Source organism: Brugia malayi, assembly GCF_000002995.4.
Source record: "Brugia malayi strain FR3 genome assembly, contig: Bm_v4_Chr4_scaffold_001, whole genome shotgun sequence".
NCBI classification, from domain to species: Eukaryota; Metazoa; Nematoda; class Chromadorea; order Rhabditida; family Onchocercidae; genus Brugia; species Brugia malayi.
The window spans coordinates 4553315-4577217 of record NW_025062478.1 but is presented as its reverse complement, the minus strand read 5'-3'; the positions used below and the strand labels follow the sequence as shown (position 1 = coordinate 4577217).

General features: G+C 30.0%; 3 protein-coding genes across 5 annotated transcripts; 2 read left to right on the top strand and 1 right to left on the bottom strand.

The window, feature by feature from the left end:
* Positions 1-1000: 1000 nt before the first annotated feature.
* On the bottom strand, positions 1001-6079 carry Bm6747 (Protein kinase domain containing protein; the record flags this gene model as incomplete). 3 transcript variants are annotated; one of them, XM_043081620.1, is made up of 16 exons in its annotated part: positions 1001-1227; positions 1378-1614; positions 1888-1996; positions 2123-2180; positions 2522-2615; positions 2700-2891; positions 3075-3168; positions 3308-3487; positions 3604-3725; positions 3829-4021; positions 4106-4228; positions 4433-4508; positions 4607-4815; positions 5124-5224; positions 5441-5567; positions 5849-6079. In XM_043081620.1, 16 exons carry the CDS (start codon positions 6077-6079, stop codon positions 1001-1003), a joined length of 2373 nt encoding a protein of 790 aa, XP_042937554.1. The 3 variants fall into 3 exon arrangements, with proteins under 3 accessions (XP_042937554.1, XP_042937553.1, XP_042937555.1); XM_043081619.1 differs by having other exon boundaries at positions 1378-1605; XM_043081621.1 differs by lacking the exons at positions 1001-1227; positions 1378-1614; positions 1888-1996; ... (5 more) ...; positions 3604-3725; positions 3829-4021 and having other exon boundaries at positions 4203-4208.
* Positions 6080-6458: 379 nt separating this feature from the next.
* Bm10615 (Uncharacterized protein) lies at positions 6459-7045 on the top strand (the record flags this gene model as incomplete). The annotated part of the gene is made up of 2 exons (XM_001894000.1): positions 6459-6538; positions 6943-7045. The coding sequence occupies 2 exons, from the start codon at positions 6459-6461 to the stop codon at positions 7043-7045; spliced, it is 183 nt and encodes a 60-aa protein (XP_001894035.1).
* Positions 7046-11360: 4315 nt separating this feature from the next.
* Bm17752 (Uncharacterized protein) lies at positions 11361-11792 on the top strand (the record flags this gene model as incomplete). Its single annotated transcript, XM_043081618.1, has 2 exons — positions 11361-11459; positions 11769-11792. The coding sequence occupies 2 exons, from the start codon at positions 11361-11363 to the stop codon at positions 11790-11792; spliced, it is 123 nt and encodes a 40-aa protein (XP_042937552.1).
* Positions 11793-23903: the final 12111 nt, after the last annotated feature.

Below are 23903 nucleotides of genomic sequence, written 5' to 3'. Positions count from 1 at the left end.
GAATTTATATGAATTTAAGTTGACCAGTATTATTCCTACCCAATCAAATCTGTTAAATGAATTCTAAACAATGAAAAGCATTGACATCAAAGGTGTTGTAACTGTTACGTCTAGAAAATATGTGCTCATTGGTGAAAGACGTAAACAGACTGAAATTATTTCGAAGAGTATAGGTCATTTAATCATGTATTGAAAAATTAAGGTTGAATTAGAGAACCTCAAACAACGTCTGTGGTCAAATTAAATTCATAACATATATTTGGTTTACGAGCCAAATTTCAGCGACAAATTAAAATAAGATGAATGCAAAAGCAGCAACAAATCCCAAAATGCCTATTCATTATATACTTCCTGCATGCAGTATACTTTTCAAACAAAATCCCACAATTGAAATCTTCAAAAAATCGAATAAAAAAAAAAAATGGACCCTTGCTAAATAAAACTTTATATCATGAAATTATATAAGTTATGCAGATTTCCCATATGACATATGACTTACTGCAAAAATGTCGTAAACCAGAATTGTCAATTTCGTTTACCTGGAAAAGAATTTTCATGATACAAATTATCTAGCGAAACAATTTCACTATAAAACAAGCAAGTTCATAAAAACAAATTCAACTTTGGAACAGACCGATCATTATTACTATTTGCTACTACACATCCTATTACTGAAAATAACCAAATCAATAACAGGTGAGTAAATAAAATTGCTAAAATGAAGAAACAGTTCTGAAATGCCCTGTATTCCAAACTCGTCTTGACCTTCTCTCCGTCTTGCAATTCCGCATTCAATATATTTTTTTTTGTGGGCCAATTTTTGTTCCCTAATTATATGATAAGATTCAGCGCTGGAACGATTCATTTAAGAGATTCCAATTATAACTGTAAAAGTCAGGAAAATAAAAACAACAAATTTTATTAATATGAAAGAAAAACAAGGTTCTTTTATGATTCAGTTTGATTCCAGATTTGCAAGCTGTATGTCGCATAAGTCATTTTACACATGTGCTTGATGTCTTGACTTTGAATCATCTGTGTGATTCTTATTAGCACCAGTATCATCTTCATTAGTAATCTGAGTTCGTTTTGCCGGTGGTGATGGTTCACATATGTGAAAATAAGCTCTTCGACGAGTTGCATCACCAACGGATTGGACTAATCCTGCTTCTAATTCTAACGGCTGATTTTCATTTGGCGCTTCTAGCGATGCATTATTTTTTGAGCCTAGAATGTGCACTACTAAAAGTGATTAGATTGACCAATAAATTACATTTAACCTACTATATGCCAACTCTAAAAGCTAATTGACAGAAATAAAGCCAAATTTCACTGCTGAGAAAGTATTGCACTACTAATTATATTCAGAGATGTCACCTGCAGTTTCCACTGCTTCCTGATAAGTTCTCCTGGTGGGTGATCTGAACGACTCACGCCACCAATAGTAGTGACGCAATCTCTGTTCGTCTGAATCATCAAACCGTCCTCGTGCAGGTGTTTTACAAACGAAGGGTGAAGGTGAAGTACTACTTGGTGGTGTTATGTAACCGTCACGCAAGGGAGATGCTTCGTCAGACAGTGGAAGTTCTGGAGACCTTGGTCTGTCTAAAAAACCTGAACTTGCTTAAAATTACAATATTATATTTTAAAATAGAATAGAGCAATAAGGAAAAACCCGCAACTAATGACCTGGCTCCTGCCCACTAGACATTGCAAAATAGATTTATCCAATGCATTCACATTTTTAATCTCACATTTTCATATGTGATCGAAAAATTTATTAAGTGTTCCACGAAAATATTAAAATTTTAAATTTGTAGTTGCTCTCAGATATTGAAAGAAAAGTTTAATTCAAAAGATTTTAAAAAATAAGAAACCATCTCTTACCAGACATACTTTCTGATGTACTAGGCAGTTCATGATCTTCGTACTCCAAAGTGTCACAAGCAGAGATATTCCGTTGTAATTCAAAATTTTCTGGTGTAAAGTTATTCTCCTGCAAAATTAAAAATATTTGATGAATTTCCAACCAAAACTAAACACCCGAAAAAATCAGTGTAATTAAAATTCTTCACAACTGCATAAAACTAAAAATGAATTAAGAATGAAGAAAAATGATTACTTTGTTAGAGATCTTTTCGACTGAAATTTCTTCCCCATTTAAAGTGTTGCAGTCGTATCTGAAAATATATATATATATATATCAACTGTCATTAACCTTCAAAAATTCCTATTTTTCAGTAGCAGTAGAGTTTTAATTCCACTGAAAATACAGAAAAGCAAGAAGATTTTTAAAATTTACCAAAAGTTGCATAATGTAAGCAATAATGCAGTATTAACACTAAGAATATATTCATCTTATTCACTAAATGAGAGCTGACGACAGCATTAAACACAAAAATGATATTAAGTTTAAAAATTTGTTTAATTTGCTTACAGATAGAATCCACAAAACAAAAAAATGACGGTTCGCATGCAGATTTTAAAATGATAAAATGAATTTGAAAGGCTTGAGACTCACTTTTTAAGAATATCACCTGCTGCTCCAAACTGACAGAAACTAGCTTTGTTATGAAACAAGTTAGTTAAACTATTTGTATCTTCACCATAATCATCTGCAAAATTGAAAAAAAAAAAAGTACAGCAAATATAATGAATAATTTGTGAAGAAAATGTCGAAAAAAAAACTGAAAGAATACTTTGTATAAATTCACGAACACTTTCCATACTACTTGGAGAGGGGATATCAATATCCATCCTTGAAACTCCCTCAAATTCATCATGTAGTTCTTCGCTTACAGATGTTTCCATTATATTAACCAGCTCATCTTCACTTTGACTAGTCTCCATTTTGTCACCACTGTCAGTTTCGGCCTCATCATATTTATAATCTCAAACATAAAATTATAACTAGTCAAGAAAAAAAAAGATTAGACCAAGATTACCCGTGACCTTTTAAATATGTAGTAACTTTTTAACAAATTATTAAAGAGATTACTAAAGTCACATTAAAACATTGCTCTGATTCCTTATTATATTAATTCCATATTTTTTAGCAAAAGCTAAGAAACCACCATCGTCGTCTTCCTCAAATTTCAATTGCAACCGTGAAGAGTCATTGACCCGAGGAATAATTCCATATTTGAACATCGGAGACTCACCACATGTCTGAAATCATCATATTAAAGTGTTATTAGAAAAAAGAACGTTACTCAAAAAAATAATTCAACTTTCGACAGAATTATATGTTTCACTTGATGGATTTCACTTGTTATATAAAATCAATCATGCATTTCTGATTCCTTACAGGTCGAAAGATATGATGAAATGCAGAACATTGACAACGATATGAATACATTCTTTTTAGATAAGTTGCTGCATGCATCATAGTAGTACGTGTCGGTTGTACAATCCATGAAGATGCGAGAAGCGTTGAATAAGCAATTGCTAATAGCATCCACCACATGTTGCGCTTAACATATTTATACTGAAAAGTGAATTCAGTGATTAGAGCACCACATATAGTTTAACAATAACAAATAAATAAAAGTCAGAGCAAAGCAAATACACAGATAATTGAACAGTAACCTAAACAAATAATACCTGGCGTTCACGAATGGATTTTGCTATCATTGGAATGTTACAAATTTCCTCAGCGGTAGGTCTTTTGTTAGGATCTGTTTCTAGAAGAAGCAAAATAATATCCAGCAAAGCGGGTGGAACATCTACAACAGCAAAGTGTACTTTAATGTAAGGAAAAATATTTTGTCTTTAAAAAGAAAAAAAAAAAAAAACATCAAACTGCCTAATGAAAATTTAAAAAAATGCCTTCGATAAATTCATGATAAATGTTTTTGTATCGAAATCCCTGCCAAAGATCTCCTGAATTAGGTAATTCAAGATCAGTGCAAATATCAATCATTGTCATTCCAAGCGAAAATATGTCACTTGGCTTATGAGCTCCTTTCTGTAATACTTCAGGTGCCAAATATTTTCCATCTCCTTCTTCTTCCCTCGAATGCTTAAAAAGAAGCAAAAATTACCAGATAAACTGAAAATTTTAGACATTGTACTAGATTTAAAACGAAGAAAATCAAAAGTATACCTTCTCTAGATCAACAATTAAAGAGAAATCGCCAAGTTTACAAACTCCCTCAAAAGAAACCATAATATTCTGCGGTTTGATATCCACATGAAGAAGTTCATGCCTATGTAAATAGCACACTGCCTGACAAAATGATGGATTTTAATAATTACTATGGATAGCTAAAAAATTCCAATACTAACAAAAAGATTTCAGGCTTCAAATGCAATCTTTTTCTCATATACGTGATGGGAAGAACATTAAGGAAAGAAATCACAATTAGCAAATCAAGAAAACGATAGATAGATATATATCTCAGATTATTTATTTGTATTTGAAATATCATACCAATGCAATGTCTCCGAAAAAAAACCATAAGTCTCTCTCGGGAATAGTTCCTACTTTCATCTTGTAATCCAACAGACTGAAAATAATTCCGTGACAATTCATACATATATATGGACACAGCCTCTTTGTAGTTCCCAAATTCATTTTACGTCAATGTTCATTCGAAAAAAGAACCTGCATTGACATAGCTCTGTTTGTATATATAGGAAACCATATTCTTCCCATGCTCGCACAAATGAAACAAGATTTGGATGTTTTGGAAGCAATTCATGTTTTTGAACTTCCCTCAACTTAATTTCACGATCTGCTGGGCTTCGAAATGGTTCCACGGTAATTTTAACTGCATACCAACGCTTATCATCTTTACTTAATGCTTTGAAAACCTGCAAAATTTTTTTGAAAATATAATGAACGATCTGTGAATTATTGGTTAACCTCTTCTTCGTAATATTTGCGAAAATAATGAATAAAAAGTTAAACTGTTAAATGCAAAATCAGACGCCACAATTTCAAACTACTATTTTTAAGCACCCTGAAATACGTTAATCAGTTAGTTCCTTAATTTTCGTTTCACACTATTACTGTTCTTTGCCTTTGTTTAAATAAGACGATTTAGAAAATTCGCTCTAATTTCTCAGTTAACAATTTAATCCGAAAGGAAATTCATTAATAACAGAAATCTTTTCCTTACCTCACCAAATGAACCCTTTCCGATACATCGTGGGTTCAAGAATGTCTGATCAAAAAAACTCGAGCGAAAACTTTCATTATAGTAATTTGTTTCGATCACTACTGCAAGCAAATATATTCTTGACTTATGAATCAAATTTATTAATTCTATTTATTAATTTGAAAATAACGTCGTATCACTCCTATATAAATTGTTCTGGTATTGCACGAACAGTGATAAAAGGAACAAGTGAAGATAAAACTGAAGTAAATATATAACTTTACAACAGATAGGTTTTATTAACTGTTTATTATGGCTAACCAAAAAATAAATACAACCTGGCTTTTTTTTAAAACTTATAAAAAAAGGGCCTTTCGGAGGTTCGTTATTTGGGAAACGTAGTAAACGACAGGAGGTTTGCTGGCATGTACGATGATGTGATATTCTGGTGTAATCAGGAGTTGCCTTAAAGATTAGATAGCATTGAAAAAAATATGCATTATGGAAATACACATTATGAATTATATAACTTAGCCACAGCTGTCAGTTCTTAACTAATGAGGTGCATAAAGAAGTTTTAGAGAAGCCACAGCTCCATACTTTTTACTTCATTGTGCAGTTTATTATATACAAAACACTGCCATTACCCCTAATTGTCAAGAACCTTTCAAATTATTTAATATTTCTTAAAATTATGTTTCAATCGTTGAAAGCCGAATACTTTTGAATAACATCAAATACAATACCGGTTTCTTATGGACTGAATTAAGTATCTGCATAATTCTTGAGCCTATGCTTAGGGTGTCAGGTGTCACCGTGATTCTGTTTCCATTTTCTATTTTTGCTGTATCCGCATGTGTTCGATGCCTCGGAGTTAACTGGTCATCTTTATCCTTATCATCCTTATCCGAAATATTTATGCAAAGCTGCTCCTGTTCACAGATATCATGATTTGTTGGTTTTCCGCTGAATGACATATCTGTAAATAATTCAAACTGAAATATTCATTCTTCACTAATTAACTTTAACAATGGTATTAGAAAGAACTGACAATCAGATAAGTCTCCTCCTTAGTTTTTACAAATGTATGATGGAAATCATGCTACATAAAATGCTACTATAAATCCAAACAAAAGCTACTAGATTCAAGAACACAGTTACGTCTTCATACACAAATGAGACAAAATGAAACATTTCATATCTTTTCCATCTAACTACACTATCAATAACCATAATATTCCTAGCTCCCAAATGAACCCTACTAAATCATTCTACAGTGAACAAGATGGTCATCAATTTAAAAATGCTGCATGGAGGGAGCTATTTCAATCGATAATCACTACATTGCACTGTGTAATGGCCGGAATAATTATTCAATTGTCTCCGGCCATTAGCAGAGGTTTCCGTGGTAAACGTGGTACACGTGAAGTCTTAATGTAAACATAACCTAACCAAATTTTTTAAATAAAAGATCAAAGCAACAAGGAGAAAGAAACCACACATGCACGAAGCGCCAGACAAATTTCAAATAAAAATTTAAATTTCCAGATAGAACCTATGTGACGCTCTACACATTGCAGCACTATTCTCTCAGCGCGCTTAAAATTTGAATTTGAAAATGAATAATTTGGCCAAATAATGACGGGCAAGCAACTTCCCAATTTTGAAATTAAAATTAAGTTAGCTTGTTTAGCTTTTACATCAAATTGAATCGCTTCTCCATGTTATTTGTAATCGCTGAATCAAATTTAAAATTCAAATTTAGATTTGTCTTAGAATTGAATAATAGGCATTTTCAATCGAGCAGTGCCTTTAGATATACAAAAAATCTGCATTTCAGGATGGAATCATTACTGAAGGCAATAAAAGATTCAGATGCAATCAAGAACGAAGATTCAGAAACATCCGGAAATGGAGATTCAAAAGTATTCAAAAATACGTGATGGCAATTCAACACAATGTTGTAAAATTTTGAATTTTATTATTGCCCAACATTATTTTTAGTTCAGTCTGTTAGATAAATTGCCTTTCAGAGTACAAACAATGCAATTCAAACTGATCCCGAGATTTTCCAATCTCTTGGATGTCTTTTTCTATAAACTCCATCTCCTCATTCACTTCTATCACTTTTTCCATTATTAAAAAAAAGTGCAAAAAACTTTCTTATTATATTACATCGAAAAAAATCAACGCTGAGATGAAATTTTGTCAGTTAAGTTTTGATACTAAAAGTTTTCAAATTGATCTCGTGATTTTCCAGTGGAGAAAGAAGTCACATTTTTTATTACATTTTAAAATAATTTGAAAAGCTTAATTTAGTCCCTCAGAATTGTAACTGAATAGAAAAATATAACAAGCAGAATTAATGAAACATTTGTCTCTGTCTCTTTGTAACTGTATTCATGAGGTAAGGCTCTTCGACCTTTGACCAGCTATTCATTAGATGAGAAAATGTGGACGGCATTCGAACGTGACACAGTGTGTCTTATCACTGGAAAATTTATTTAAAACAAAAAGAGATTTATCTGCATTAACATGCCACATTCTAATTACTCTTATCACTTGATTCACGACACTTCACTCTTATCACCTAATTCACAACAAACTTCTCTCAGTAAACGCAGTTTTTTAACATTTTGTCAGTTAGTACTTTTTGTAATATATTTATGATGCTTTCGTTGCATTTTATTAATTGCCTAGGTTTTTTTTTTTTTTTTTTTTTTTTTAGAAGGATCATTGGGTCATTTCATTTATAAAAAATTATGTAATAACACTGTTTTAAAAGAGTACATATAATATCATCAACATTTACATGCTTATTTATCTATTTTTAAATATTACCAAGGAAAGTTTTTTTTAAGTACTAACTTTGCATCAATTAATATTTCAAAGAACGATGTCAAAAAACATAAAAAGTAATAAAGTAACTATCAGCTTATCACATTATGCACTTCACATCTGCGTACATTTTACCTGTCTATATATTGGCTTTTTTGAATGTGCTGGATCTGGAAAATATTTTCATTAATTTCGGTGATTACTTTAGCTTTTGAAAAGCTCTTATCTGCATTCATTAGACAACAAGTACATTCCGCTAAAAGGAAGACACAGCTTTATCTACAGCTGTGTTAATTAGAAGAACAATATATATATATAGTTTTCTGAGATAAAATTCATCAATTTTTAAAAGTTACGATAGGTTTATAATCCGAAATGTTAGTCCAACAAACTTCCTTTAAAGACAACAATCCGGTATGAAAATGTATATATATATATATATATATATATATATAAATTTCAGTTAATTCATCCATCACTGAACCGAATTTTGACACCTCCAAATTGGACCATAAAATGATAATAAATGCATAAATCGTTATGAGCAAACCTATCTGTCCACAAAAACCGTGAAGGTATTTGTTTTTTTAGGAACAAATGAGGAGGACACTATTGGTTTCCCAGAAACGATAAAGGGACAAGGAATACTTAAAGAATTCAGATGACCTTCCCTCCATATACCAGCAAAAATTTTTCCATTAATGAACATAGAAGATTGGTAATTCATATTGTGATATATAATTTTGATATCATTTAAATGACCAAAAATCCAAGACCGAACATTAAATAGAGAATTGCAAAATCAAGTAATGAATTGATTTCATTCATCCAAGTATATTTAATATCTTCTTTGATTTAAGGATTCAATGAGGTTAAATTTTTGACTGTATTTGTTGTCATTTAAGAGCTATTGGCTTAAAATCCATGGAACTTTAATTCTTTGCGACAGTGAATTTCTTTAATTATCAGATAAAATAAGATAAAAAAGATTCACTGTTCAAATGAAATATTTTCTGCAGATCACTGTAGCTAATCGAATCAAAAAGTGTAGAACCTCATGTTTTCCTCTTTCAGAGAAAAGATATCTTGAATAGTAAAAAGATAATCAAGGAACAAGTGATCAGTGGTAATTATGTATAGATGGTAAAATTATATAGAGTAAAGAGAAAAAAGAAAAAATCAATAATTAAAGGTCTAATTTTTGCCGTGTTATTACCGTATAGATAGGTCCTATAATTGAATTCACTGTGCGAACTTTCCGCTATTGACCATTTCCCATCAGTTCAAATAAATAAATAGTTAAGTGCTCTTGTATTTCAAAATTAACTTGTTCTATACTGTCGCGTCGACTTTGATTTCTTCAAGGAATGCAATTTATATTGTCTTCAAAGCTAGGATCAAAGTTGAGAATTGTTTTGATTTACCCCTACCGTCACTGATTCAAAGATCACAGAAGTGAATGATTGATTTTTTTGCCATCTCAGCACCATAATTTGCATTTATAATAAAAAATCCTATTTCATAATCTTTTCAAGTAGAAATAAAATTCTTTCTTAATTCAAATTTTTATTCTTTATAGTTCTTGTTGGATATAAGACAAATAAATTAAACAATAAAATAGGGATTAGTGAAACTAGCAAGCAAGAAAACGCCTTAACTTTATATCGAAAAATTTTTACTTTCATTTCTGCACAATTTTTGCACTTCTTTTTTAAAAATATGAAATTAGTAAAAGCTGACAAAACTGCACTGCAATGATAAGCATATTGTAGACTATGAAGTAAGAAACACTTTTGTTTTCAAAAAACATTGGTTATTGCAGAAATGCATTTGCAGATTTCACGTTGTAGTATTATTTTCATATTTTAAAAGAAAAAAAAAAATTGCGTTTCAGATAACCGATGGAAGGTAGTTGCATTCGTGATAGAAAAAAGTGAGATAAAAAAGTATAATATATAAGTAAAATTGTGACATGCAACTTCCATTCTTCACAAATATTTCATATGTAACAATGAGGTCAAAAGTCGTTAGTTTCCATTCTCTTCTCGTGAATTACATATCACACTTCACTTTATCATTAATGCATTTAATTCTAGTCATTAGGATTGCTTGCCTACTTTCTTTTTTTGAAATTTTAGAACAATTCAGTTGAATAAATTCTTTTAATTTGAATTCAAAGTTTGCTGTTTCATCAAAAATTTATATAAATTTCACTGAAAGTATCCCTAAGCTAATCCCTAAGATACTGCTTTAAGTTATATTTGGCTGTTTACCTGAAGTTTTTTTTTTTTAATTTAATGTGAATTTTGCTAAATGGCTGTTTAGTCTGGAGCTTTAGACTAAAGCTTGGCTTTCATTAATGATTGAATCGCATCAGAAACATATTTTTTGCATTTAAATATCAATTTCTAATGCTATTTCACTTAAATTAATTTTATTATGTATTAAATTTTTGCATTCCCACTGAGCTTTTATAACTTGATTATCTAAATTGGCAAAAAAATTTTAGCAGACTTTTTTCGCTTGAATCAAGGAATATCAAAGTATTGTTTACTTTCCAAAATTGTCCTCTCTAATTACCACACAATAAACAATTCACAGTTCATTTACCATTCAATATAATAAAAACATGCGAAATTGATAAATCATTTCTCAGTGCATTCTGCGGCATGTCCTTGCAAAGTTCTAAAGAATAAAAAAAATCACTGAACAACGGGTGTCAACAATCAAATATTTTTGTGAATGTAAGGTGTGACAAAATTCGAATGAAAAAGTTACTAATTTGTTTTGCTCTTTTCTTCTCTCTCCCTCTTCCTCTTCACTTTTTTTCTTGGTTGTAAATATTTGTTATTGTCTATCTATCTGTAATGGCTCCAAAAATTCAAATACCAATAGATATGTTTTTTTTGTTTGTTATTGTAGCATCAAAAGAAAAAAAAATGCTATTAATTTGCATAGCTGTTTATGACTAATGTAATAAATGTATATATCAATCAAACGGATATGAATTCTTTTTTTTTTTTTTTTTTCAATATATATTCAAATATTTGGTGGGAAAGAAGCATATAGAATGGCTTATTTAATGACAGTAAACGCTTTTACTTTTCCCGTCAAAAAGCTGCTAAAAAGTATTAGAAATACTTTTGATTCTAACAAATGACGGCGATAGTTTTCATCGTTATTTATCATTGATATATCAATTGCAACACTCGCATGTCTGATGCTTTCTCCTCGTATAATTTGATTGTTTTACAGACTTTTTACCATTTATGCTTCTTACTATACTAAAATTTTCAAATTTAATTGCTTTTAAAATAAAATAAAAAATTTTTAACTTTCTAATTTTAATGGGAATTAACCCTTTTCTCTCTAATTTTTTTGAAATATTTCTGAAAAATAAAACACAATCATTTGTAATCAATGATGGCTGAAAAGAGATCACTTACTACAGGTTTACTGGAAAGAAGCACTATTCCTTTCCAAACAAACATTAAGTATCGGATGCTCAGCATCGAAATGGTAATTGCTGGATAAATATATATATATACGCACACACACACACACACACACGCACACACACACACACACACACACACATACACACACACACACACATACAGATACACACATTACGACATTAAGAATTATCCACCTAAGTCTAGCAACTTGTTTGTGCTAATGACATAAAGTGGAACAGTTATTTATAATTACATTTTAAGCTTTGAAAGCAATAACTTAGTCAAAAAAAAGAAATCTGTCATATTTCAAGAAATTTCAGGCAACAAATTTAAAATAAACTAATGTTGGCCCCTTTATTTGATCTTGCAGCGGTCATTGATGGACATTAATTAATCATTCAAAATGACATTTACAAATTCATGGACATTCATTTGGAGGAGTAGCCGATGTCTGCTATATTTTATTGTAATGGAGCAATTGAAAATTCGAATTTTCCAGTGTTAGCCGGTTTTGATGCTGCGGTTGCCGCCTGTAACGGATCGTCCCTGTCCTTGTCAACCATATCTTCTTCCATGCCAGTACTATTTCTTCAGTCTAACCTTGTTGATATTTTGCTTCCCTTTTGTTTCGTTTCAATTAATTGACAAATGTTATCCGATTGGTAGTGACCTTCAAAATTTATTTGAACATGGACAAAATGTAGATTCTTTGTCAAGTATAGCAGACAGCTCGGCTTGGTGACAGCCGAATAGAAACTTAATCAGTGCTTGCATTTTTTTCATTTTTCAAATTTTATTAAAATGAAATTTATGTTTTAAATTGTTTCAAATTTTTGAATTCAATATTTGCTAAAAATTCTGTGATGCATGTATTGAAAATTGATTATCATGAATTTAGTTGTTTTTGCTTTTTTCAGTGAAAATTGAGATAAACATAGAAGATAAAAGAGAATGGGAAAATTGTGAAAATGAAATTAATAAATGGTTAAATGAATGAAAAAAATAAATGAGTTAAGGATGAAATTTAAATATCATAGCACTTCATCAAATACAAACTTTAATAATAATTTAACCAACCATAATACCACATAATATTTCTTTATAGTGCTAAAAATATATGAATTCAATTCTTCAGTTATTAGCCATATCATTGAATATCAAATTAATTGCAATAATGAGCAATTTGAAAATTTGAATTTTTGCCATTGTTATCTTTGTAGGATGGAATATGATTAATTGAAGTGAAGAAAGCGATAGGAACAGTATTTATTTACTCATCTAAAGGACAATTTACGGAGCAAATAGAACGATCGTATCGATCGATCATCGATAATTCTCGTCTGTCTCCCAACTGATGCACACACACACACACACACACACACACACACACACACACACACACACACACACACACACACACACACACACACACACACACACACACACACACACACACACACACACACACACACACACACACACACACACACACACACACACACACACACATACACATACACACACACACACACACACACACACACACACACACACACACACACACACACACACACATGCACACACACAAACACATACATACATGCATATCGTCAGCAATGTCAGCCAGCAACCGTATCAAATATTAATTAGCATTTGTGACGATAATCATATATTGCACTCACACATTCACTATTTAAATTTCATAATGGCAATTATGTGTTATTGCAATGAAATTTTTTGAATTTTAAAAATTAAAATTTTTCACTTCATTCTCAAAGCTTTTAAAGGTCAGCATCATTTAATTATAGAAACGTTAACATTTTAATAACTAAAAAATTTTTAAAGTAAATCTTTACGAAAAAAAATTTTTAATATTTTATGAGAAAAAAGTGAAAATCTTATACGAATTCTTTGTTATTATTCACCCTTTACTTCCTTTTGCTTTTTTCAACTTTTGGCACGAATTATTGATCGCTTTTCATAAATATTACTTAATTTCTTTATTTAATTTAATAACTTTCAAATTGAATCCTTGTTGTTATCTTTCATAAACAACACAATAGTATAAATATTCTTTGCTTCATCTGTTCTAAATGAAGTTATAATAATTATTTTATTTTGTTTTTTTTCTTTTTTTACTTTTTGAAATATTCGGCTAAGAAACCAATAATTGAATATGCTTAAGAAATTCTTACAGCAAAACATTCTGTTTTATCAGCAAATTTATTAGCTGTAGAATGATGATCAAAGGGGTTACTGATTCACTGATGACTAATTACTTTTTCGCAAAAAATTTTTGTGCAATGAAAATTGAACGAAGTTTCGACAAGAATTTCTTAATTAGGTAGAAAATTTGTGTCAGTTAAAATTAAATATTACATTAAATTAATCAACAAATGACCGATAGCAGCTTAAATTTATCCTTTGGTAGCTTCTCAAACTGTCACGAAAAAAATATAAAAACATTTGCAGATTTTTGTGAAATGCCTTCACAATTATAATTATGAGCTCTCAGAGATTTTCTTCGGTTCATTAGTAGTATCCGATGCGAACCAATTATCCTAAATTTGAATCGACCTTCTCCATTCCTTTACTATTTTGAAATACATCTAAACGAGTGGTCTTCGTCCAGAATAATTATGATCAATTAGGACAGCAGGTGCATTTTCAATGGTTGTCGGTAAAGTAATTGACCCTAAATGACCATTTAAAGTTTAAATTGCCTGCGTCCAGTCCAGCTGAGTTTATTTCCTTCTTTTCCTGTATCTTTTCTATATCCTTTAAATTGTCCAAATCTAATCCTCGTTTTTCACTGGCTTAAATCACTATTATCATGTAAACAATTAAATTCAAAATGTAATCATCCTTCGTTCATCAACTCATTACCTCGAGGTTACTTAGCGCTAATCTTAAGATTCAAATATTCAGCGGGTGGACACTGAATTCGAATGCTCCTCCTTCATCTCTCAGCATCCATCAGTCTCTAAATGATGACATCTGTGACATCAAAGTACTAAATTAATAGAGAATGAGGAAGGAAAAGATTTGCCGTCTTGTCTCTGAACACAATCTGAATTTATGTCTATAAAAGCACTTCTCTATAGAGAAGAAAGCAATAAAGATTCACAAATGTTTATGTATATATTTTTGAATTTTTTGCTAACTTTAACTCTTCTTTTGGTGATTGATAAAAGTCTAAAACTAACTTTTATTTTGAAAAATGTTGAGAAGTTGTCCAGTATTAAGACTCGAACTTGATTTCAATATTGTTTCGCATTTGTAAAACTTTTAAAATAGAACAAGAAAATTAATTATCGAATTTCTTTAAGTTTTAAAAGCTTTTTAAGTTCTCACAAAATAATTTCCATTTCTAATTTCTTAAACTTTTAATAAATTTTTGCACATTTTTGTGTAATTTCTTGCAATAGGTTCTATCTTATGATAAATTCATGATGAAAATTATGATAAAGCAATATGCATATGAAATCTTTAAACTGCTAAGGCCATCTAATGTCATGAACAATCTATTGAGAGAGAAGCACAGACAAACGTCAAAAGTTAAACTGACATGACAACATAATTTGATGATGTAGTATAAATCACTTGATAAGATCAATCAAACAATTTACTGAAAGTAATTTAAGATATTATTATAGACTGAACAATTTGTGACCAATAAGATGGTAAGAAATCTTCTACAATTCAGCAAAAAAGAAAATATAAATTCAGAAAGTTCAGTCTTTTTTAAAACATTCATTAAACCGGAAAATATAAATAGCTCACCAAGTAATGAATAAGCTGAATAATTTTATTTTTAGATTTTTAATGAATTTACACAAACTGATTATTTATTGAATTCCAGGAAAAAAATTATTATTATTTTAAATTTCCCATATAAAAATTTATAAACTATCTAATTAAATAGATGTAAGTTACACAACTGAAATCATTTTATTTTTCCCGAGACATTCAATTATCTCACTTCTCTATAATTTAGTTTCAAATGAAGCAGAATGTACTTGCACTAAGCGATGAATTGATGTAAATACGAGTTTGATAATAAAATGAAGCAAAGCTAAAAAGTTGAATTTCACTTCTGCAAATTGAAGGATGAATCCAAGATGGAAAAATCTCCGAAATGAACGAATGATTGAACAGAACTCAACCAAAAGTATGTTAATTTTCCGATTATTTTTGCAACTAGTTGAAAAATATCTCTGTGACAGTCACATATTGTTTTTCTATCAGTGAAGATATACCAATCTTTGATTACATTACAAAACTTTCACAGACTGTCCTAAAATTATTCGGATATTTTCTTTTTAAATTAATACATATCCTCCTATAAGTTTCTTTTTTTTTTTTTTTTTTTTTTTTTTCATATATTGTATAATTTATAAAAAATTGACTAGATTTTGAAAAAATTAATCTCAATTTTCTGCACTGTCTAATAATTGGTGCTGGGCACATTATTTTCTCGAAGGTCAGATTTTTGTCACCGATTAAATTATAGTTTTTTCTACCTTTTCAAAAAATTCATTTCGTTGATTGATAATGGTCTTAGAGTGATTGGGACATGTGTGTATGTGTGGGTCTGTGTTTGGCGGTGTCGGCCGAATCGGTCACCGATCAAATGATGATTGAAGGTTTTGTGCCTTTTCCGCATCTACTACTGATGATGTAATGTCCGAAATGGACCGCTACAAAAAAAAGAAAGAAAAAATGAAAACTGTAGCAACGTGAGTTTTGTTAATTATCAGCATACCTTTCTTCCTTTACCTATTATTCTACAACAGGTGTGTGTATCATTTCTATAGCAATGACTCTTTTGAATCTAATTTGTTTGTTGAAATGCCGCAAATATGGAGATAACTGGGATGAAACTTATCTAATACTTATTTTCTTATGTGCTATATTTAAATTTAGCATTAATGTTGAACAGATCATGCTGCAACGATTCGAATTTATAGACAAAAGCTAAAGATAGTATGTGAGGCATTCCATGTAGTAGGACGTTCAAAAATTTTGAATATATTTGAATTTGTTTATTGCTTTCAGTCAGTATAGCTTTTAGTTTCTCTCTTTCGTAAAAATTACAAATGTCTCAAAATCTCTTAAAAATATTTTTAACCTTTGGTTATGCTGCTATAATTATAATTAATCAAAGGTAAATATTCGTTTGAAGCATAGATTAGATTGGTGATTTTAACATTTGCATTCCATCGGAATTAAAATAACTATTTAAATTGCAAAATTATGGTGAATTAAATAATGTTTGAAATTTATGGTCCAAAATTTTATTTGTTTAAATTTAAAAACCATTTATCTGCGTTCTTCCTATTAACATCTCATTTTTCCACTTCAATTTGTTTGTTCAGGTGCATCAATTTTCTGCGTTCCTTTCTGAACTCATTGATTGACGAACAAATTGAACTCTGCCAATTCAGACGAAAGTGAAAATTATACTCTCATTCGATTATATTTTGTAAAAAGAAAAAAATTGAAATTTACATAATAATAGTTATAGTTATTTGAAGACGTAAAAAATTGAGAAACTTTTTCATTTTATTGTGTTAGAAAACTTACTTAAATATAATTTTTCTTTCAATTATAGAATTCAATTTCTAAAAAGTAAAACTTTTGAATAATTTTCAATCACTTAAATAGAATTCAATAAATACGTTTTTGAATATCTTTTTCAATAGATCATCTTGTGATATTGCAATATTATGAATTCAGTCGACAATATATTTCTTGTAAATCATAAAAGCATTCTTGTGACATTGTACAAGCATTTATTCCGTTTTATCAAAAGCAGTAAAATTGACGCAAGAAGTTAGCGAAGAAAAAAAAAAGAATGGAAGAAAAATATGAAATTGAATTAAGTCAGTGTACTGATTTAGCACATCTCAATTTCGGAAGCTCTTTGACCTTAAATCCACTTTTAAGTACGAGCAGAGCAGGTGATGCATTGTTGTGTCACCGATTGCGTAACATTGTCCTTTATGCATGGTCATCTTTCGAAATGAATTACCTTAAAGCAAAAAATGAATCGTAGAATTTTGATTTCATGCAAAAATATTAATGATATATAATTGATGCATTGAGTAGCCATTGTCCATCAAATTGTCTTGAATCTGAAAATTGTACTAAATTCTAGAATAGACTCAATTGGTCTAGTTGTTGGTCCGTCTTTTCTGATATTTTGTATTTTTTATGTTCAACACATTGGTAACCATTAAACCTACCACTTAATCCATTTTAAAATTAATGAGATAAGTTGTTTGGATGTTGAAATTATAATTTCAGTGGTTTTGAATGCAGAAAACGAAAACAACTTCATTTACTGATAAATTGTTTACAGTTTAAAAGAAAGAAGAAACGGCGGGATTTAGCTTTGTTGAGCTAAACAAGAGATTGTTCCAAACATTAAAAAAAGATTTTTTTTAAATAAACAAATGGACGATTGATATGATGATAATGATACAGTAATGATGCCGTTCAAAGTGGAACAATGGCATTTCGGGATAAGATATTTAATCTATTCGAAACAATTGTCCGGAACTGGTTGACTGGCTTTTTGCATCGATATTGTAGAAAACAGAGAGCACCATTTCAGTTGTTAATTTTGCGCACAAACCATTCCATCAAAACTGTCAAAGTTCAAATTTAAATCTTCTATTTTGAACCAAAAATCAAAAGAATTTTAGAGCTTCCGGAAAAAATCTAAATTTTTGTGCATATGTTCCAATTTTTTTCTTTTTTTATTTAATTTTTTTTTTTGGAGATATTCGTACATTTCTATGTCCACAAAATTGTAAAAAAAGAAATATGCAATGGATAGTATGAAATGACCATGAACGGAAAGGCTTCTGTTGGTGAAAAAGATGTGACAGTCACTGAAACAGTAAGGAAGGTAGGACAGAGTGAGAATTATTTCTAATTAAACGTTCGATTACCTGAGTTAGAGGACAACAGTTTCATCAATAACAATCTTTGTCGTACAATAAATGTATGTCAAGGCTATCCTTATTTTTGATCCGATACTTATTTTCGAAAAACAGCCATAGCAAAGAATTTCAACATGATCGCCTACATTTCAAACATTAAAAAAAAATTTTTTTTAATTCAAAATTTTCTGATAAAATATTTGAAATTACGGACAAATTTGCTTGCCAGAATGATTTATGAGGAAGGAAAGAAGAAATCAGTGGCTATCATATAAATATCTGTCGCAGTAGCTTTAATTACAAAAATTATCGTAAATTTTTGTTTGATATTTGAAATTGAATTAAATTAATCCTCATAATTCACTTTTTACAATTTCCTAAAAATAAAAAATTTTTGAATATGATTTCTGAAAATTGTTAATATTTTTGTGCAATTATATCGGCAACATTTTTCATTCTTACAAATGACTTTTCAATACTTGTGACGATAATGAAATTTCGATAAATTATTTAGCAGTTCAATTTCAAAACGGTCTCTTTTTTATATATAAAGATCAAAGTAGATTAATCTATCGTTATTTCTCAGACATCATTACACTGTACTGTTCCATATGGTCACATTTACTCCTGATTTTATTCCAGCATTTATTTAAATTCTTTCGAAGTTTCTACCTTGAAAAATTGCATTTGTATGTGCCGATTGTAATCAGTGTCTACGATCTTTCCAGTGAAAGCGTAAATTTTTAGTCATTTAAAAACTGAAATTTTAATCAACATTAATTTGTTTTTCACTTCACACAATGTATTGTCACTTCCAATAAGTATTCGTCCTTCACATTTTTGTGGTCACTACGATTTCATTTTTTCAATGTTTATTGCATTTTTTTAAAATAAAATACTGACTATTGTTTCAGTTAACAACAGACAATTTAATTTAAATACATTGATTGTGAGGTGTGTAGTTAGTGGTCATTAAAGGTTGTGATCGAATGATAAATTAAATTACAAGCAGTAAAGACTTAAATTAATTAGACTTCTCATTACTAGAAATGTCAGAATTATCAGTGTAAGTTACATGCATAAGTTAGTAACATCTCAAACTTATCTGAAATGCTAAAAGTGTTAAGGTTAGATTATTGGGAGTGTCCACTCAGGTGAGTTTCTGGAGACAATCATAAATATTATCAGATGTTGTTTCGCGTTTTATAGAATTATTTCAAATGGATAAGTTCAAAATTTATTTCATTTGAATTTGAAAATAGATTACAACCGGTAATTGATCTAATAACATTCCGGCACCGAAAGCTTAGCTCAGAGTAGCAAAAGGAATTGAAAGCATCGCCATCTGTCATTACAACTTCCACCACAATGGACAAATCCAACCCATTACTCTCTTTGTGTAGCAATAGCTGTAACACTAGATCATCCGATTCGAATTTGACCTGAGTATCTAATTGGAGGAAGAAAAGATGTGTGACACATTCTCTTTGACATCTCATATAATGTCTAGGTTAAAGGACTTCCTTTTTTTCTCTTCCTATTGGCAGGAAACGTCTGGGTCAAGGGTCACGAGAAGGCTACAAATTTCACTCTATGATTCTCTATCATTTCCATAGCTCTTTATGTAGAGAGTATGCTTATATTTGAACAGCCGTGTCATAGGACAAATTCAAATCCTATCTATTCTCAAAGAGAACAAACATTCCGCACCAAAGCGCTTTTGCTACATTTTTAAGGGGAAATGTCGAAAATAAAATACGAAAATACGCAATTAACAATTTTTAGTTTTTAAAAATATTTGAAGTGAACGAAATTACCAAACTGATAGTGAAAACTGCTTGCTATGTTGGAGAAAGAGAAAGAGTGAGTGAAGATGATGCCAGTGCTCAACTTTCTCTCTTCTTTTCTCTTATCATCCATAAATTTAAAAGTGATAACAGCTTCACATTAAGTCAAGATAGTCTGATGTGATAGTTTTCAACTCGTCTCAATCAAATAAACGAAATGTGCCATTAAATGATTGGAAACTTTGCTGCTAAGGCCATATGAAGTTGATTTTTGCTGTTTAATTAGAAATTGTCGCTATTATTGGTTAGTCAAATGACATATTAATAAAGTCAACAGTTAACTAACCGTAAATAATGATTCATTGTACGATAAATTTTTATAAAAGTAAACTTAATCAATTCATTCATACCTGTCCTCTCTTTAATTTAGCAAAAATAAAATGTCACAACAACTCTAATAAGTAAGTTATCAGTTAAAATTGTTAGCTGAAAACTTTTTCATTCTATGTTGGCTATAATAAATAGCCTTAAACATTAGATTCATTTTACAAAGCAGTTTAAGTTAAATTTACTTTCTCTTAGCTTTTTATTCATTTTTATCTAATATAAACTCATCAGAAATCATTATAATAGATTAGATTAATCGAAACAGTTTTAATTGGATATTTCAGGAAGAGTTACTTTATATGTAAATGTTAAATTAAACGATTAGAACTACAAAAAGTTTTGTGCAGTTTCTCCGGAAATATTATATTATATATTGTTAGAATTGCAATAATTGTTGCAATAAATAGCTCATAAAAATGGTTAAGAATTTGAAATTTTAAATTTCGCCGTTATCTTTGTGAAATAGAATCGGGTCGATGGGAGTGAAAAGTGATAGGAACGCTATTTATTTACTCATATAAAGAACACTTTGCAGAAAAAAACAAAGCAAAAAACTATGGTAATCGATAGTGTAATAAAAAAGGCACAAATTTATCCAACGTTTTGCAAAAAGCTCGTTGATATAACAATTGAAGTAAGGTGGTGGATTTTTTGAATTTCGGAAGGAATAAACTATGCATGCAAACTTTACAAATTTCAATGCAATTTTTTAATGTATAATTTTATTTAATACACTGACACAATCATCTTAAAGAGCAATTTTTAAAAAAGTGTAGAAGGAATATTTTGAAGCAATTTTTAAAAAAGTATAGAAGGAATATTTTGACAACTTTTTTATTGGAAATTTTAAACCTATTCAAAAAAAAAAAAAAAAAAAAAAATGCTACTCTTAAATAGTGGTGATATTCAGCTGTAAAAACTTGAAAATGTATTATAATTGTAGCATTTTGAATCCAATTAAATTTTGCTGCTGACCCTTGACCTTGGTAATTTTATGCTGACATGATATAATGCTGAGAGTGATTCAGGAGGAAAAATTACTATTCATTTTATTCTATGCACTAAAAAGTTGGGAAAGAATTATGTGCGACTAAATAGTAATCACAACTAATATACAATTAATATAATTTAAATTGTAATTAACAGTTTCGCACATCATTTAGACATTGTAATGACAAAGATCTGTCCAAGCATTTTTGTCTGACCTTGATATATTTATTTATGCTTGCTTAGTACTGTCGTAAATTAGCGAAAAGGATAAGGAGAAGAAGTGAGATGAGAAGGTTATCACGGGTTCACCTTCAACTAATCATTCATCAATTAAACTAACCTGCAACCGTTATTGTTGTCTTTAATAGATGCTGGATGTCAAGGTCATCGCTGTCTCCTTCCCTTGACCACTGGCTCTCTTGTCTCGTTCAAGTCACGCCTCTTCTCATCCATTGCCAACCGACTCTATCCCCTACTAAGAATTATATGTATGTTTGTGTATGTGTCTGCGTGTATGTGTGTATGTGTGTGAGCTACATATATATATCTATAAATATAATTCCAGAAGCGCTTTCAGTTCACATCTTCCATTCGTCGTCCACTCAGTTACACGGTGCCATTTGGGGTGTACAACAAAACTTTGCTAATATTTTAAGTTTTTCAAAATTTGAAATTTGAAAAGCTTACACTAAAACTTTAAAATTTTACAAAAAAATATTCATTTGTTGTAATTTAATCAATGTTTTTTAAGCGATATTTTCATGTAATTTCTAATAATATTTCACTGTTTTCAATTCCAATTTTTAATCTTCAAATTTTTAGACTTCTTATGAAGGTTTTAAAAACAATCTTTGAAGTAAAACTTTGTTATGACTCAGAGCTAAATTTACAGTATTCCAGAGGAAAGCACGCACGATTACAGTAATTAGCTACCTTAATGCAGCACATTGATATTTGAAATGACTTGCAGTGACCTTTCCAAAAACAAAGTTATACACTTCGCTGTGTCAACGTGCGCATAAATACTCGAACTTTTTCCATTTCCATCATTTGCGGGCTAATAAAAGTAGATAGTCAAACATATTTTTTGAATCTAAAAAATTGAAATTTCATATTTACCAAGTGGCATTGAAAAGTTTGTTGAGAGCTCCAATTTAGCACATAAATTTCTAATTTTATCTGTTATCTTAAAATATTGGTTTTCTGCGTAAAATTTAATATTTATTCCAATTAAAAAAAACAAAAAACCAGATTTGAATTTGGACCAATTAATATATGATTTGTAGTATTCAAAAGTTTTATATAACGAAAATCAATTTTGTAAAAGAAAATTTCTACAATCGCTAAAATCTTTATGAAATTTTTTTAAAAAAATTTCCAAAATTTTACAGAGATTAAGCTGGATTTCTCCAATTTTTTGCAAATTTTATAAATCTTTAAAAGGATTGTTAATTTCTGATAATTTTTCATTCTTTTTTCTCAAAATTCGCTTTAAAAGTGTCAAAATTTAAATCTTCGACAAGGCATAAGATTTAAAGGATTGAGCAGACCTTTGGACCCTTGGATCTATGGATTTTGCAGCTGTTTAGTTGTTTCAAATGTTCACAGCTTTCATCTTAAAATTGATCGACTGAAAAGATAGGAAGTAGAGAAGAAGAAGCGCAAATAATATCAAAATGGCTTTTCGTGTTGTTGCAAGCAGTGACGCTAGACACTGTCCAATATTGGGTCTCCATTCATTCAAATTTCAAATCTGAATTAATTAGTTATAAAATTGCCTTCCAGAGAGGATGCCCATTTAGTGCTTTAATATGCTTCATAGTATGCTTATGCTTTAATTACTTTTTTTGCTTCTTATGAATTTGCAAGTTCAAATTCATAGAGCTTTTTAATGATATTTCTTAAATTTTAGTTTTTGAATGTTTAGATAATAGATTAAAACAACTGTCCTGCTTAACTCAGATAATTTTGTGAAATAGTTGAATTATATGTCATTGATAAATTATTGAAATTTCAGGGAAAAGAAAGAGGGAAAGGGTCAGAAGGGTAGCGGCGCAATCGAACTTCACCGCAAACTCTTCAGATGTCTCTTACCAGCTACCTACCTATCTACCTGTGCCCTCAAAATAATCATTTCGCAAAGTGAAAAGACCCACTGTTAATTTCATATTAATCCAATACGATACATTCATCACTGCTGAATTTAATTTACAATCTACCGGTATCACTCGTATTTTTCATCCTTCGACAATATCAAAAAGCGCTGTCGCCTTCCCAACAGGTGATTTACCGGACATTGTTCATTTTGTTAGTATAAATGTTAGAAATATTCACATATGGTTCCAATCAGAGTTACTCGTATGTGACGTAACCTTTGGATACCATCTGGGC